Source organism: Microtus oregoni, unplaced genomic scaffold (genome assembly GCF_018167655.1).
Source record: "Microtus oregoni isolate MIOR12 unplaced genomic scaffold, Mior012 000035F_ref0000213, whole genome shotgun sequence".
NCBI classification, from domain to species: Eukaryota; Metazoa; Chordata; class Mammalia; order Rodentia; family Cricetidae; genus Microtus; species Microtus oregoni.
Genome location: NW_024543094.1, coordinates 20,177,044 through 20,193,735, shown reverse-complemented (window position 1 = coordinate 20,193,735; position 16,692 = coordinate 20,177,044). Strand labels below are relative to the sequence as shown.

Below are 16,692 nucleotides of genomic sequence, written 5' to 3'. Positions count from 1 at the left end.
TTGGTCATAACCTCGGCTCTGCTGTTGGGTACAAAACCCAGGCACTGCCAAAGAAGTTGTTTATGCTGGACTGTGAAACTGGGCAGGCTTCAAGGGTACTGTCTGCAGAATGGATGTTTCTGGGCTCATCCTAGCAGGTCTGGCCCGAGAGGGAAATGGAGTGTTGGCCCCTTTCACTTCTATTTGGTGGAGGGTGGGGGTAACAAAATCACTTTTGTGGTCATGTTTCCTGCCTTTGAGTGTTACTATAATGGAATACTTGCCCAATAGAGAGAACTCAGGTTGACACAGTCTTAGTGAACGGTTTTCAAGCGGTAAGGTTTTAAACCTTGGAAGAGCGATCTCCCTGCAACATCCCAGACATAGAACTCTGTTTCTGCTTAGCCAAACTCCGTGCTCAACTTCCCCATCTTTGGTGAGAGCCCAGAATAAGGGTCATTGAGATTTGCAGTTAATCTCCAAACCTCCACGTTACAATAGACAACAGCCCTAGAGCCAGCAAGATCAGTTCCCTGGGGTCTTGAACTGAGGAATGGAAGTCATATACATTACTCCCAAGTTATAGTTTCAATTAGATATTTTACCAGATACATTAACTATTCATTTATTATTTATTTTGGTTTTTCAAGACAAGGTTTCTCTATAGCTTTGGAGCCTGTCTTGTAGACCAGGCTGGCTTTGAACTCTCAGAGATCTACCTGCCTCTGCCCCCCGAGTGCTGGGATTAAAGGCGTGCACTACCACCACCCAGTTTGCGTTAACTTTTAAAAACTGACTGTCTCTCTGTTTACTTCCTTCCCCTCTTCCTACCCCAGAAAACATCCCCCTTTTAAATGGCATTTATATTCTTCCCTTTTGGCAAAAAGTGCCTCTGAATCTGCACAGAGAGAAAAATCATCCCAAAGCCTAGCCGCCGTCAAAAGGTGCTTGCTCTGTAAAGAGCTTCGGTCTCACCACTGAACTGTAAACTCTGAACTAAGCTATGCCATTTGTAAAATATCCAAGGCTGATGAAAAGTTCTCCCAGCATGCATTCTTCATGTTGGGAAAGACGCTGAGTTCACAGAGATGGTCTGTCGAGAAAACACGTTATTCCTGCCATCTGCCGTGTGGCATTATATCACAGGGTCTCCTAGGACATCTTTGATGCAAGGAATTCATCCTTGAGGATTTGTCTGGGAAATAAATATCTCTTCATCATAAAGGGGAGCCTAACCCCTTCCCCCATATTTATTCCTGGGTACCTGCCAAAACTTTTCCTCACAGCTTCTGCAGATCTGCTGGGACTTGGCTGGCTTCATTCTTTTTTTTTTTTTAAACTTTTCATTTTCTCCCAAAAGTCCAAAACAGGCAGTCATTTCCTTCCCTTGCTTTTACGACAACAGATTTCTTGGGAGGGGGTAGGTACTATTTGTGTTAAATTTCCCCCTCCTTCCAAAGAGGAAAGCACACCTTCCGCCTTCTGGATTCAGGGAGGCCTGTCATCAGCATTTGTGTGTGAAAACAGATGCACAGGTCCCTGTGTCTCCTCAGCAGGATGCGAACTCATATCCGGTGCCGACTGGCTGGGGATCTTTGGAATGACTGCCACAAAGTCTCCATCACAGTTTAGTGGGGCGATCCTTCCATATGTTCACCAGGAAAGAGCCGCTGCTTGTTCTGCTGCCCCTCCCCCTGTGGTCTTCCCATATACAGATGCCACCATTCTGAAGTCTAGATTCCCCAGCTGGAAAGTGGAAAATCAGTCCCAAGTCTGCAGTAATGTCTGTGATGTCAGCTGGCTTCCTCTGAAGATCCCCAAATGCCCACTGAAAATGACTTTTTTTGAACAACAGTTTTTGTCTAGCCCTGCCTGTACCAGAATGATCTTCCTGGGGCTGGGGAATGCAGCTCACTGGCTAGAGCTCTTATCTAGCAGGCATAAAGCCCACAATCCTGTCCAGCACCATACAAACCAAGTGTGTTAATGTTCGCCTCTTTCACGTCAGAACTCAGGAGGCAGAGGCGGAAGGATCAAGGTCATAGTTGTAAATGCAGAGTTCAAGGCCAGCTTGAGCGAGAGACCCGGTCTTCAAATGTATTCATATAAATAATTGTCTTCTTGGTGATGATCAGCTCTTTGTCCCACCAGTGACCTATCTCAGTCAAATTTGTTGTGTTAGGGGATCATGATCATAAATATGATCATAAACAATTAAAGTGCCAAATTTCACTCTTCTCTCATCCAAGTAGAGACTTGCTAAGCTCTGACTCAGGAAAGAATTGCTAGGGAACTTACCTGACAGTTGGTTTCCTCAGCAGTCAATCAGACGGAGGCTGAACCTCCTCAGAGAAGTGATCATCTGGTAGTGATTAGGGGTGCCTCCCAGCACTAGGGCGGCAGGTGGATCTCTCTGAGTTCGAGGCCAGCCTAGTCTACAAGAGCATTCCAGAGCAGCCAGGGCCACACAGAGAAACCCTGTCTCAAAAATTCAAACAGGGGGAGTGTGATCATCAAGAAACCAAGTCAATCCCCTAGCTCCCTGTGCTATGGGTGCCTTCTCTGGCTACCACAGTATCTCCCATCCTTGTTGATTTGGTTGTCTCCAACTCCTCTAGTGGGCAGCACTGAGGACTGTTCTTGTACTAGGAGACCTGAAGACCCCCACTGGATTCCTCTCCTTCTGCCTTCTCTTCCATTTTGAGACCAGAGTGTACAGTACAGCGGAAGGAGCTTGCTGGGGAGGCAGATGGAAGCTCAGGGTGGTACCTCCCACCCTCACAGAGTTTTCCAGTCAAACAACAAAACAGGTCACACAGAGCAAAGCTTGAATCCAGTGTCTGCTTCCCTAGGCCACCATGGCCTCCCCTGTGAATGGGGAGATGCTTCTCTGAAGAGACAATGAAATGTAGCCTGTAAGAAATCCCCGCTTTTTCTCCCTTCTGCCCCAAGCTTCCTGAACTAGTAAGGCTGCATCTGCCGTCATTCTTCATTTCCTCGCTGGTCTGCTCCGTGCTCTCTCTTTCTTACAGTATGGAACATTCTGAAATGGACATGCCAACCCATAATAAAAGCCAGAAAGCCTTTTTAATAAAAAAAAAACTAATATTCGTGTGACTCTTAGTATATTCTGGGTTTCCTTCTAGAATCTTTCAGGCATCATCTCTTTTCATCTTCCTGATATTTGAAGGCCCAGTTCATAGGGGAGGAAACCGAGACTCAGAGAAGCTCTAGAACCTGCTCCCCATCATCCCAGGGCCAGCGAGTAGCTGAGCTGAAACACACAGTCCTGGGAACCCCCTAGACCCGCAGACTGTAGGCTCTTGCTCTGTTGTCCAAAGACTATTCTGGTTTTTTTTTGTTGTTGTTGTTGTTTTTTTTTTGAGACAGGGTTTCTCTGTAGCTTTGGAGCCTGTCCTGGAACTAGCTCTTGTAGACCAGGCTGGTCTCGAACTCACAGAGATCCGCCTGCCTCTGCCTCCCGAGTGCTGGGATTAAAGGCGTGCGCCACCACCGCCCGGCTCCCAAAGACTATTCTGAATACCCTTTCCTGTAAATCAGAGTGTTGCTTGGTGCCCTCCACCCCCAAAATGGTATTCATGCATTATCCATATCTTTCAGAAATGCTCATCTCACCTGTTCTCATTGGCCTACGACGCCAACTCACTGTTCCCCGTCATCCCTTCCCAGGCAGCCCTTGGCTACTGGGTTGTTGGTTTTTTTCAATGTATAAATTCTGACATTTCCCTCTTCTGGGTACAGCAGAGATGCTTCGTCCCTCTTCTTCATCTTACAGACAGCTCCATTTAAGTCTGTTTAGCACCCACAGTCACAGACACTTGCTTTGGCGCATTGCTGGAGGAAGAGGTAAACCCTCTAGGCATGCCTGGCAATTAATCCAACACAGAGGCAGCAGCAGCAACAGCAGCAGGGAAATGATCAGAGATGGTGGAGTGTTCGTCCTTCCCAGAGGTCTGGGTGGTAAAGGAAGAAGAAGGCTGTACTGGATATACAGTATCGTTGAGAAAATTTGCAGAAGGGAAGGCTAATGGCTGAGAAGGAATCACGTGAATTAGTTGTTTATTAGGTAATCAGTGCTTCAAGTTTGGAGGCATTTTCGAAGATTGGTGAGGTGGTCACTTTACAGAGAGGCCCATGATGGCTCTCAGAAGGTTGAAACTCCAAAGCTTTATATTATTCAATAGTGGCTATGGGATGACAATCCCCATGTCTTTCTCAGTCACTGTCCTTTTCAAAGACTGCAGATTTATGTGTTTTTGTCAGTTTTACGGGCTTAGCATAATAACCTTGAAGAGGTCTTGCATGGGTAATATGTATGGGTTCAAATAATTGATAATGGACAAATCGTAGTGTCAGACTTCCCCAAGTCCAAATACAGACTTGAAATTATTTTTGTCAGCTGGGTGTGGTAGAGCACAGCTTTAATCCCAGCACACTTGAAGCAGAGGCAGGTGATCACTGTGAGCGCAAGGCCAGCCTGGTCTACATAGTAAGACCTTGTCTACAAACAAACAAAACTAGATAGACAGAGTAAAGTATCATTGGTGTGTCTTGAACTTTTAGTTTGAGAAACTCCCATTGGCCTGAGCTCCAAGATTCTTCTGATTCTGTTTCTACTATTGTGGTGGCCAAGCCAAATAGTATCTCTGCCCCTTGTTTCTGCCTGGTTTGCTGGCTTCCTTTCTTTATCCCTTTTAAGAGGCAAGAGCCTCATTCAGGAGATACCTAAAGGTCATTTGTGGAGGCTGCTCAGCATCACAGAGAACTATGGGTCCCTTCTCCCGGTGCCCTTTGAGAGGCTTTCAGTGGGCTTATTCCAAGGCACTTGGCCCGTTCTCCTCTTGGTGGCCATATATCCTAGCTACTGGTCACAGCCACAGGCTGAGATCATGTAAGCTCTTACACAGAGAAGCCATCAGATCTCCTGCCTCCAGTTAGTAGATTTCCCTTCGAGACAGGACAGCTGTGGAGACTTCTCAGATGCGGCAGGTTCAAGTGGAGCCACCCTAAGCTTGCGGAATATGGGATGGAGGCCCACGGAGACCAGATGTCCTCAGCCACATTCCCACATCACCTGCAGCAGCCCCAGAGGCAGACCTGCAGACCTGGTGCTTAGAAACATGGTTTTAGATACATCCTCCATCTGCCATTGCATCTTTCTATAGGTGGAACTTTGGAGTCCTTGCCCTATGCCAAACTGTCGAGAGAAGTTCTTACCTTTGATGGGTACTTGATGGAAAAGCGGGGGCAAGGATAATTTCAATGATTTCTCTAACTCCACACCACTGTGGTAGATCAACCCCTACGTGAGGAAGTTACCTAATTCAGGCACAGTGCTAAGTATTTTTGAGCATTATCTCATTCATTCTTGACCTCAAAGATAGAAGAGCAGTGACTTATTCAAGAGCCACCCATCTAACAAATGGCGTAGACTTTATCAAATCCAGATGTTTCCCATCTACCTGGTTGTCCAGTTACCATGAAAATGGAAACCCGTGTGTCCTAAATTGCCTGGTTGAGTTACTGGCAGAGGGGGTATGCTGGTTTCCAGGCACTGTTTTCCTCCTGAAGGAATTTCCAGACTCAAGGTGTGCAGCGGAGCCAGTCAGCATTTGGGGTGCCAGCTACACGCAGAAAGATTCGGGAGCCACCAAGCCTGCCAAGGCTCTCTAGCGCATCTTATGTGGGTTGAGATTTAAGTTAATTATTAGAAATAATAATTTAGGCAGCAATGAACCCTGCTACTCAAAGCCAGATCTAACTAACCCTATAACAGCAGATCAGTCATCCCCAAATTATATGCTTGCTTCCCCAAATTTAACGTTGTGGTGTGTTCTGCCGTTCCTGAACATCGCGGGCTCTTCGATTAGACTCAATAAATCACCATTTCCTACCGAAAGGTTAGGCAGGGGTGAAGGGAAAACGATGAATTTTTCACTCATGCTAGAAATTCTTTAATCTTTTTGGACCCACGTTTTCCCCAGGCCTGTTTTTAAAGCCTGACTTCCTTCCAGTATCATTTTACATCCTTATTAATTTTTTAGAGGATGGAGCAGAGAATGCCTCATTAAATTTTCGTGTCTTCAAATGGGATTGGTGGCGAGTACTAAGAGGCCCAATTAAGATTCATAATGATTTTTCCAGGTTGCATTAGATGTACACAGCCTGGGGAGGGTTTAGCGTTGATAAGCACCAAGTAGTGGGCCCAGGGATATGAGAAATCTGAACCACTGGCGAAAGGGGGGAGCCTGCAATAAGATCCAGTGATGCGATACCTGAGAAAGGCACATCTGGATTTAGTCTGTGAGAACCATGAGGTAATGGCGTCTCAGCAAGGACCAAGTGTGTGCTGTAGTTTGCTCTTGAATTTGGACACCTGCAACTAAAGAATGTCAAAACCTCGGGAAAGAGTTGCCGCATGACTCAAAGCTTGGAAGGTAGCGTCCATAACAGAATAATATACAATACAGGCCGTGGTTTTTTTTTTTTTTACTAAAATGAGATACAATTTAGTCATAGTATCCAAGTACACAGCTGACAGTATTTCTTTGCTCCTGGGGATGCTCAGAGATGATTTGTTCTTACGGTGATAGATGTCTTCAATTTCAAGCTCAAATGGGTCAGAAAAGGAAGAGAGCAAAGGCTGAGCCAGAGTCACATTGTGCCTAGATGCTGATAATTCTTCATTATTTGGATCATAGGGATCATATGAAAGAATGGGGAGTAAGGGAATATGGGCTCCCTGATCAGAGATCTCGAAGAATAGCACAGCATGTTTATAGGTGCTTGGGTCTAGCAGAGCTGCTCAGTGCAAAGGCATAGAAGTCTTCTAATGTCTTGGGATTCTGAGACGTCTTTACCAATGGAGCCAGCCTCCAGTACCTGGTCACTGAACCATCCAAAGTTGTCTGTTATGGGAAGGCAGTTCCTAACCCCACTCCACTGCCACAAAGTCCTGCTGGGTTTTTATTAGGATTGCATTTCTTATATTGCTTAATTTATGGTGAATTGACATCTGCAGAACATTAACATCTGGATCCAGGTCCACAGTGGTCATCTCCATCTGTTTACAGCTCTGCTTGTTCCCAGCAAGGTGTCACACCTTTCGCTGGAGAGATGTTCACGTTTAACTATGTTAATGGAAGTCTCTGAGCCTGCTTTCTGTAGTCCAGGCTGGTCTTGAACTTGTGTTCCCCCTGCCTCAGCATCCTGAGACTCTGGGGTTACAGGCATACACCCAGCTTTTTAGGCGTGTAGATGATTGGATGCTGCTGGTGGTGTTTGCTGCGCCCCCTCGATGCATGTTCAGTAATACCTGCTCATATCTAACAGTTCTGCTGGTGTGGGTGTGAGAAGGAATGCAACCATTAGCCTGGCTGTTTCTGGGACATCATGTTTTCCATACCCCCACCAGGTAGGAAGGGCCACTAGCCTCACTGCAAAAAACCTGCGCCAGGAGCCAGACAATGCAACCCAGAAATTATTCTTCTGATCTAAGCTAAATTCCTCCAGTTGGCGTTTTCGGTTCACTTTTCCTTTGTTTAGTTCACGATGTTGCCCTTCTAAAAAGTTTTCCTACCTAGCAGCCTGCTGTTTGAATGAATCGTCACGCAGATATTCTAGCCAGGAGAGCGTGGAAAATGTGTATGTCTTTTGAAGCGTATGCATCCCTCTATGCTATATTCTCTCCATTAGGAGAGAATTTTCTCAGGATACAACACTGAGATAAAATAGTGGACAGAATTCTAATTCTAATGTGCGTGTGTGTGTGTATGTGTGTGTGCGCGTGCGTGTGCGTGTGTGTGTGTCCCTTTGGGCAGAAAGACCAAAAGAAATACATAACCTGATAGTTATCTCTGGGCGCCTAGTTTATCGGTTATTTATCCACTGAGCCGTACACCCAGCATAATGAATTTATACCTGTCTATGTTTTCAGATATTTTACTGTAAACAGATATTATCTTTGCACTAAGCAAAAACCAGCATCTTCCAGTAGACAAAAGGAAATTTAAAACCTGTATTGAGATTACTAACATTTACTTGAACTTAACTTTCCCCCTTTCTCGTGTAAACCGTATTAAAATTGGCTGGTGTGAGCAAAACAGGTACGCGGCATGTCTTGAGATAATCCGAAACGACAGCGTTCTTGTCCAGAAGTGTCAGCTTTCCCGCCAGCCCCCCGAGCAGCTATATATTCCATGTGGTATTGGAATTCACCCCTCATGCTTGGAACACTGCACACCTGTCTCACTTCACGCTCCTTGTTTCCCGGAGTAAATCCCATATCCGCAGTGTGAGCGCCAGTGAAATTCATTAGTGGTCCAGATGTATGTCCCCTGTCAGTTGGCCTAGTAACCCTGCTATTTATTGACAGGTTCTCAGGAATCAGATAGCTCACAGTCGGCCAAGAAAGACATGCTGGCTGCCTTGAAATCCAGGCAGGAAGCTCTGGAGGAGACGCTGCGCCAGAGGCTGGAGGAACTGAAGAGATTGTGTCTCCGGGAAGCTGTAAGCAATTAAGTCTGCGTTGTTTGTCATGTCATACATCTTCGGGAGGGACAAAGACAGGGTGGAGACAATTTTCAGGAAAACAAGTGCTCTCCCTCCCCAGTGTTGGGAACACCGGCACCTCCAGTGATATACTTTGTTAGAAGCAAGGTACTGAGGGACACCAGTGTCAGTGAAAACGGTTACCAGCTGAATCTTATGTATGATACACACACATCCTGAGGCTAAATGACAAGTCACTTTAACAGTCCCCAAACCATGCATGGCATACCGCAGTGCACAGGACATGTCCTCACAGGACACTGCCTACCACGGTCTTCCTTCGCGGGAGCTTCTGTCTCCATTTATTGCTGGGATAGTTTTGCTTCTTCAGAGTTTGTCCTTATGAATGTGAGGTAACATCACTGGAGATCAACAAAGGCAAGAGGATGTCACCTGAGATACACAGTAATCACTTTAAACATGGTGATCTACTGTTTCTGTAGCTCTTTCTTTATGAAAATTGATTCTTTCCCTAGTTTGGTGGTGGTGGGGAGGTAGTGGTGGCTTGTTGGTTTTTGGTTTTTTTTTTTTTTTTTTGGTTGTTTTTGTGTTATCGGGGCTTGAATTTATGGCCTCATACATGCTAGGTTAGTGTTCTTCCACTGAGCCGTTGACCTAACATAGTGATTCATTTAACTTTTATGTAAAGCAATGTTGTGTTGGGCTGGGAGATGGTTTAATGGATACAGCACTTGCTTTGCAACTATGAGGACATCAGTTGAATCCCAAAAACCTAGATAAAAGCCTGGCAGAGAAGAACCTGCCTGTAATCTCTGTGGCCGAGAGGGGAGGCAGTTGGCCGAGCATACTCAGTAACGAGCCAAAAAAGAGACCTTGTCTCAAACAAGCTGGAAGAGGAGAGCTGACACCCAAGAGTTGTCTTGTGACCACCACATGTGACCTATGGCAAGTGTACGCACCCCATTCCCCACACCAACTGTCTCCTTCAGCCTTATGTGGGGCAGGTCCCAATTTCAATCAGTTTGTAGAGGCTCCCACAATTCATTTCGACATTCATTGAAATGTCCATTCCTCCCTTCTAATGTTTATTCCATAACTCTTTGTTAGCAGTGCTTGTAGGCTTCATTCTTAGCGTAACACATACGGTCATGCATGTGTGTGTTGTGTGTGCGCGCACACACATGTATGTGTGCCTCACGTGAGCACAGCGTGGGGCTGCTCTCCTGGGAGTGGTTGTGCTCCACAGACCATGACCGAAAGCTCCGTGGGTAAACAGTTCTGAATGGCAAGTCTAAAGAGGGTCCCTAACTAAATCCAGGAGGCGGATTCTCCTCCCCCCCCCCCCCCCCCCCAGATAATAATGCTTTGCAGCAGGAAGAACGAAACAGTGGGCCGGAGAGTGAGATCACATTACATTCCAACTTGGCTTAATTATGTCTGGATTGGTTTAAACCGGAGCTCGCTTGAGGCAGGACCACATTAGCACGGATCCATTGCAAATCAGGAAAGCCGTGGGCCTGGCTGGGGGAATGAGCCATGTGATACTGTGAATATTAGCAACATTTTTACAAAGACTGTGCTTGAAGGAGAGAGGGGGGAAAAAAAAGTCTGGGCTTTGGTGTCTGCCTTTCATAATTTGTAAACCCTTGTATTGTGTTTAATAAAAGACGTCCCTAAAGCAAGCAAGGAATATACATTACAGCATGTAAGGAACATGTCAAGGCAAGACCAGCACGTACAATAAAAGTTGCACAAATGCATCCTAAGGACAACAAAAGCTCCCACTTCCTATAGCTTTGAGAACAGAAAGTGTAACTTAGGTAGCAGTAACCCAAAGCCTTGTGTACGTGTGCCTATTTTCACTCTTGACCCATGTGAGATAAAGGGGCCTCGTGTCCCCCACACACACCCCCACCACCCCACCACGACCACCACCTCTCGGCTTGAAGATCCTCCAGGCTCGGGGAACAGGAAATGCTGTTTGGCCCCTTGGGAAGAGAGCAGCCAGAATGAGGCCGTGTGGGAGCCCCGGGTGTCCTACAGCAAGAGGGCCCACTGCCATGCATTAAATTACTTCCCCACCATGCGGCTCTCGTTACCTATGAAATCAGATTAAATATCTGGAGAATTGAGACCTTGACCTGGGTCCTGCCAAGCAGATGGTGGAAAATCAGTAGCCCCGTTTTAGAAATATAGACTGAAACCGCAAACACTTTAGAGTTACAGCTCCACGGCAACGTTAACAACCTCTCCTTCCTTTTCCTAAGTTTCCGAACAGGAAGACCTGACAGTTTGTTATTTATATATATTAAAACAACAGTCTTAGCAGGTTCTTATTTGTAGAAGGTCTAAGCAGGGAGCAGGTAAGAAGTCACAGAATAAACATATGAATATCTGAGAAACACTTGAACCTTTTAAAATTTTTTTCAAGGCTGAATATTGCAGAAGCAGTCAGTCAAACAGGGGACCATCCTGCTCTGAAATACTAAAATGCCTTCATAAGGAAAGAAGGTGCAAGGAGCCATATTCAGTGCTGTGAACACAGGAGAGGCCCAGGAAGGGGGTGCTTGGGCACACACATACCACATAGACACACGTAGCCGTGTGGTCAGCCTGCCACATCATGAGAAGGGCTTCAGGGCACCTCCTGTGATTTGACTTTTCCTGCTGTGGGCACTCAGGTCAGGACTGGACTGCCGAACACAGATGCTCTCTGTGGATGACGAGTTGCAGAAGGACACTTCTGAGCTCTTCCTCATCACAGCCATGCGCTGTGGCATCCCGTAGCATCCTGTTGACTTAGGGTCAGAGAGGCAGAGCTGGTGCTTGCCCAGATGTGCCTGGTGAACGCACAAAGTGGCATCTCCATCCTCTCCTGGTGCTGGAGAGTGACTTCTCACCTTCCTATCTGGCTTCCACAGTGTGGTTTAGCTGCAGACTTAACCCAATCTGTATGTGACTATATGAGTATACTAATGCTCAGCCTTCTAATTCTGAGTTATTCTTTTTTAAAATATTTCTTATTGTTTATTTACTTTATTTTATGTGCACTGGTGTGAAGGTGTCAGATCCCCTGGAACTGGATCTTCAGACAGTTGCGAGCTGCCATGTGGGTGCCGGGAACTGAACCCGGGTCCTCTGGAAAAGCAGTCAATGCTCTTAACCGCTGAGCCATCTCTCCAGCCCCCTGAGTTATTCTTCAAGCAGCCTATGCTTGCCCAGGGTTACTGTTGAATCTGTCACCTACTCACTATCATTGTGCCCACAACAGTTAGAGTTTCAGAATTTCTTTGATGTGTGTGTGTATATATATATATATATATATATATATATATATATATATATACACATACGTATAAATCATCTGTTCATGCTTAGTTTTTACTAAGACTCTCACACAAAAGTTAGAGGTTTTGTTTTGTTTTGCTTGAGACAAGGTCTTGCTTTGTAGCTAAGACTGGCCTTGAACTCGTAGTCCTGCTGAGTATTGGGGGACACAGGTTTGCAACATCACACCTGGACAGGTCACTGTCTTTAAGTTCAGCCTGTTGCTGTATATGGGGCCAGTGTCAAACGGTGGTCAGCATATTCAGTCTTGATAATGTAGTTTCCTGGCGTACACCAAACAGTACTTTCCATAAGAAAACTCATTTGGGGAGAGAGAAAAACAAAAAAACAAATAGAACAACAATGAAAGAAAACCTTATATACAAAGCACAAGTGTTGATTGCTGCTTACCGGCTGTGTGGCCGTTGTCACATGTGGTAGGTTCGTGGGAGACCCTCACTAGATCAGCAAATGAATGAAAATGGACTTCTATAAAGTCCAAGTGAAGTTTATTTTTGGGGGGAAGGGGAGCCCAAAGCATATCTGTTCTGTAGAAAGAGAAGTGTCATTTCCCCTCATTTGCTCATTCATTTTTTGTAGAGGTTAAATTTCGTAACGTGAACGCTTCCTCCTGCCCCTCCCCAGCACTGGGGGTTGAACTCAGGGCTTCAGGCGTATTGGACAAAGTCGCTTCCACTGAACTATGTCTGCAAATCCTTTTTAGTGGGGCTGTTTTGTTTTGGAGGGGTTTCATGAGTTGGCCAGCTTGGTCTTGAGTTTGTCATTCTCCTGCCTCAGACTCCTGAGTAGCTGCTTGCAGATCTCTACTGCCAGGTCCAGCTACATCATGAACTCTTATTTAGGCTTAGTGCCTAATGCTAAGGGGCCTTACCTACGCATCAAATTGGTGATGGATGTGTGTCCTAGCCAAGCTCTCTGAATGTTCTTCTACACACGCAGGAGCTCACAGGCAAACTGCCTGTCGAATATCCCCTGGATCCAGGAGAGGAACCACCTATTGTTCGGAGAAGAATTGGAACAGCCTTCAAGCTAGACGAACAGAAAATTCTGCCTAAAGGAGAGGTAGGTTCCTCTGGCATTGCGGAGTTTCCCATCACCCCTTTTGTGTTACCCTCATTCACCCCAGTTGCTGCAGCTACTAGGTTCTGTGTAATCTCTTCATTGTTTCCAAATACCTGTGTTTTCCCTTTCATCCTTTCTTGGGTGAACTTGCTAGTTGCTATATGGCTTCTCTTTATAAGATGACTCTGATTGCCTTAGTGTTTCCCAGTGGATCTCTGTTGACGTTGTTTATCTAATACTGAAGATCAGGTGCAAGTGGTCAGTTAAGATTGGGGAGAATATTTCAGTAACACATAAATAGACCTGTCTTTGTAGTGACCTTTGTTTCGCTTGGTCTTGCCTGATGCCTGACCTGTGGAAGAAAACACGGAAGAAGCGAATCTCCAGGCACAGTTCTCATTGTCTGGGGAAAGACAAAAGGGTCTGCCCTCCATCTTAAGTCACATGGCTGCTAAAATCACTGCCTAGACACTGCATCCTACGCTTGTTCTGCCAGGGCTTGTCATCTGTAACTGGAAAAGCCATATTTCAACATGATTTTTATTGTCGTTGGGTGGTACACTGGTGAGGGCTGGGACTAGAGAATTCAGATTTGGGGGTAATCAAAGCTCAGCTGGGTGTGGTGGCTCACGTCTTTAATCCCAGCACTCGGGAGGCAAAGGCAGGTGGATCTTTGTGACTCCCCTGGCAAGCCTGGTCTAGAGAGAGTTCCAGGATGGTCAGAACTACACAGTAAGACACTGTCTTGAAAAAAATAAATAAATAAACACACAAAGTATCCGGCCCTTGTTGAAGAGAAACAAAAAGCCAGGTTTACATTCAGGTCTCGGGTCTTCCCAGATTTCTTCCAACTAGAGTTACTGATTAATGAGCTAGCGAAGGGAAGACTCAAGACAGCTTCAGGGCTCAAAGCCTGGCTAGCACATTAGCTACGTTTCTTGTTGCTGGAATAAAATGGCCTGACAAAAGCAGAGGAAAGCAGGGAGGGAGGGAGGGAGGGAGGGAGGGGGGGAGGGAGGGAGGGAGGGAGGCTTACTTTGGCTCACAGTTGAGGATACAGTCATGGCTGGGAAGGCTTGGGCAGAGTGTGAGGCTGCAGGTCACACAGTTTGGAAGGAGATAGCAGTGAGCACTGGTGCTCTGCTCACTTCCTCCGTCTTATGGAATGGTGTCACCTACATTGAGGGAGCTTCTTCCCACTCCAGTTAACTTAGTCTAGGAAATCACTCATAGACATTCGACAACTAAAGTAGCCGCCATGAATGGAAAGAAAAATAAAGTACTTTTAGTTTTTTGAGGAACTTGGAAAAAGACATACTCCTAAAATCAGGTCAGCGTGCAGGTGGAGGGCCTGCTGGGCACACCGGAGTGGTTCATACAAAGTGACACCTAGTCAGGCCGCTTCCTCTTCCCTACGTTCAAGTTCCTGGTGCCGATGTCTCTGGGTTATCACTCGGATTAAATGGGCTAGAAGAACATTTCTCTGGATACTTAACACATGCCTGATGCCCAGCGAACAGCTGCTGCAAAGAGAGATGAGATGCCGAAGAGGGGAGTGACTTAGAACACCATGTGGTCGGACGTCTCCCAAAGCTGGATCGTCATCTCAGCTTGAGCTTTCAAAAAAAGCACCCCATGTTTGACGAGTGTCCTTCCACGCCTGAATTTCCCATTGCTGTGTTGTAGTGTTTTCCACTTTTCAAGAAAGCTGGCTCCAGGGCTCTGAGAACTCCTTGCTGGCCCTTGTGCATCTTTCTGAAATTCTGCAGAGGAAGCAGGCAGAGTTCTGCAGAGCTTCCTCGCGACGGGAAGGGACTCGCTCTCGCTCTGCGCTGCCACAGCTTTTCTGCATCCCCTTGGCTCTCCTTGCCCTATGACCCCTTCCTCAGACAAGGCTTTCAGTCCTGTCCTTGACTCAGTTGGAATCTCAAGACTTGTTCTGCCTGCAAATCTCAGGGTCAGTGTCTTGGACCAGAGCTATCATAACCGCCCAGAAACAGCTGCTTCAGGGAGCCCAATTCATTGGCTGGGTTTTGTCCCTGTCCCAAGGCTCTGGGCAGGAGTCCATGTTGATATCCTGCTTCCTCTGAGAGAACAAGTGTGTCCAGCACTGGAAGGAGTTTATTGTCTAAGTGGTTCCATTCAGCCTTTACTTTTCCTTCCCATTACTTGTTCCTGCCTCTTCTAGACTTGAAGTGCTCAAAAGTCATTGAAATCAGGCAAAGAGTATTTTCCTTAGTAGACCCTTCCCACACACCCAGCCTGGTCGGTTGTGCTCAGAGGCACATTGTTGGGCCACCATCATAGAAGACGTAGGGTCCAGGAAACATGGCAGACTCCTCTCCCTTAGTTTGGTCAGTCCCTGCCAAACTTCAGTGTAACCCCAAATCGCCCAGGACAAGACATGTGCTCTTCAGTGGTCATGTGTGGTCCCGGGAAAAGAGAAGCCACTGCGTGCTCATCACAGGTTTGTGCAGTATGGCTTTTTTGGAGCCCATATCTCCTAGGAGTTTCTAGAACACACCCCGGCTGCTAGTGCCCTTGTACCCACCGGATACTCCAAACTCCAGAGTAACTATTGCCTATTGCGGCTTAGAGCTAGCTTTGATGAAACCGTTCCACTAGTCAGTCAATTTACTTCCTCGTTACCATGACAAAATGTCTGACAGAGGCAACATAAAAGAGGAAGAAGGTTCTATTCTGGCTCGTGCTTTCAAGGACTAGCCTTTCAGCGTGAAGGAGAGCCTGGAGGCTGGAGCCCGTGGTGTGAGCCTTGCTATATCTTCACATTGGACAGGAAAAACCGGGTCTTTGAGCAGGAGGCGGAGTTATCAGCCCCAACCTCTCCTGGCCTGCCACATTCCCAGCTCTCTACCTCTTCCAGCTGGAACTCGCTGACTAAAGGCTACCAAACTTTCTAGAGCAGTGCCAACAGCTGGTAGCCAAGCTCAAGGGAGAGTTTACGTGCACAGCCCCAAAACCAGGGAAGAGAAGAAATAGAGAACTGAACTGTGTGGTACTTAAGGGGCTTCTGCATCCACCCACAGATGCTAACAACAGGCAGAGTCTGCCTTCATCTCTAGCATCGCCTGGTGTGTATCCATCTGCAGAGGAGATACCCGAACAGTAGGCCAGCCACACATGCTCCCTATGGGGTACCATCTTCTGGGTCTCCCAGCCATATCTGGCATCCATAGCCTCGTTTCTCCTAGGCCCAGAAACAAGGGAGACTCGTCTTGATAAAAGGGCCAGCGGGGGGGGCGGGGGGGGAGGAGATGCACAAGAAGGCAGGAAGGGAGAGAGTCCAAAACCTACCCAAGGAGCAGGGGGAAAACTGGTTCCACTACCCACCCCCACATCACTTAGCCTCCTAGAGGGCCCGGAAGAGCTTTTATGAACACCCAAGTGTGAAAAGAAGGGTTAGGGCTTGCAGAGGAGCATCCAGAAGTCACCCAGGTGAGTGGGGATACGTCCTAACGTGAGACACACAAAGATGCATGACAGGGCATACGTGGGAGATGCCTATGTGGGAGATGTCCACGCATGAACAAACCCCAGAGGACAGTAGCAGAAGGCTGTTCCAGAAGTCATGCTGCATCTTATGCTCCAAGGAGAAAGAAAATGATAGCAATGGATTCTGAATTTTCTCTAAGGCTGGGTCTTCAGCAGTCACTGGTAGAGGTGGGAGAAAGGAAGATCAGAAAAACTGGGGCAGAGGTCTGGCCTAGAGGTGAGCAAGGCAGGGTCTCCTTGGGCAGCAGGATCTTTGGA

At 46.8% G+C, this 16,692-nt stretch overlaps 1 protein-coding gene across 4 annotated transcripts in view; it reads left to right on the top strand.

Annotated features, from left to right (window-relative positions):
* Frmd4a (FERM domain containing 4A) overlaps window positions 1-16,692 on the top strand; it is a 582,923-nt gene that overhangs the window by 548,263 nt on the left and 17,968 nt on the right. For all 4 annotated transcript variants that reach the window (XM_041630653.1, XM_041630654.1, XM_041630652.1 and 1 more), the window contains 2 exons: window positions 8,375-8,508; window positions 12,799-12,921. In XM_041630653.1, the coding sequence (XP_041486587.1) occupies window positions 8,375-8,508; window positions 12,799-12,921 (257 nt within the window). The remainder of the gene's footprint in view (window positions 1-8,374; window positions 8,509-12,798; window positions 12,922-16,692) is intronic.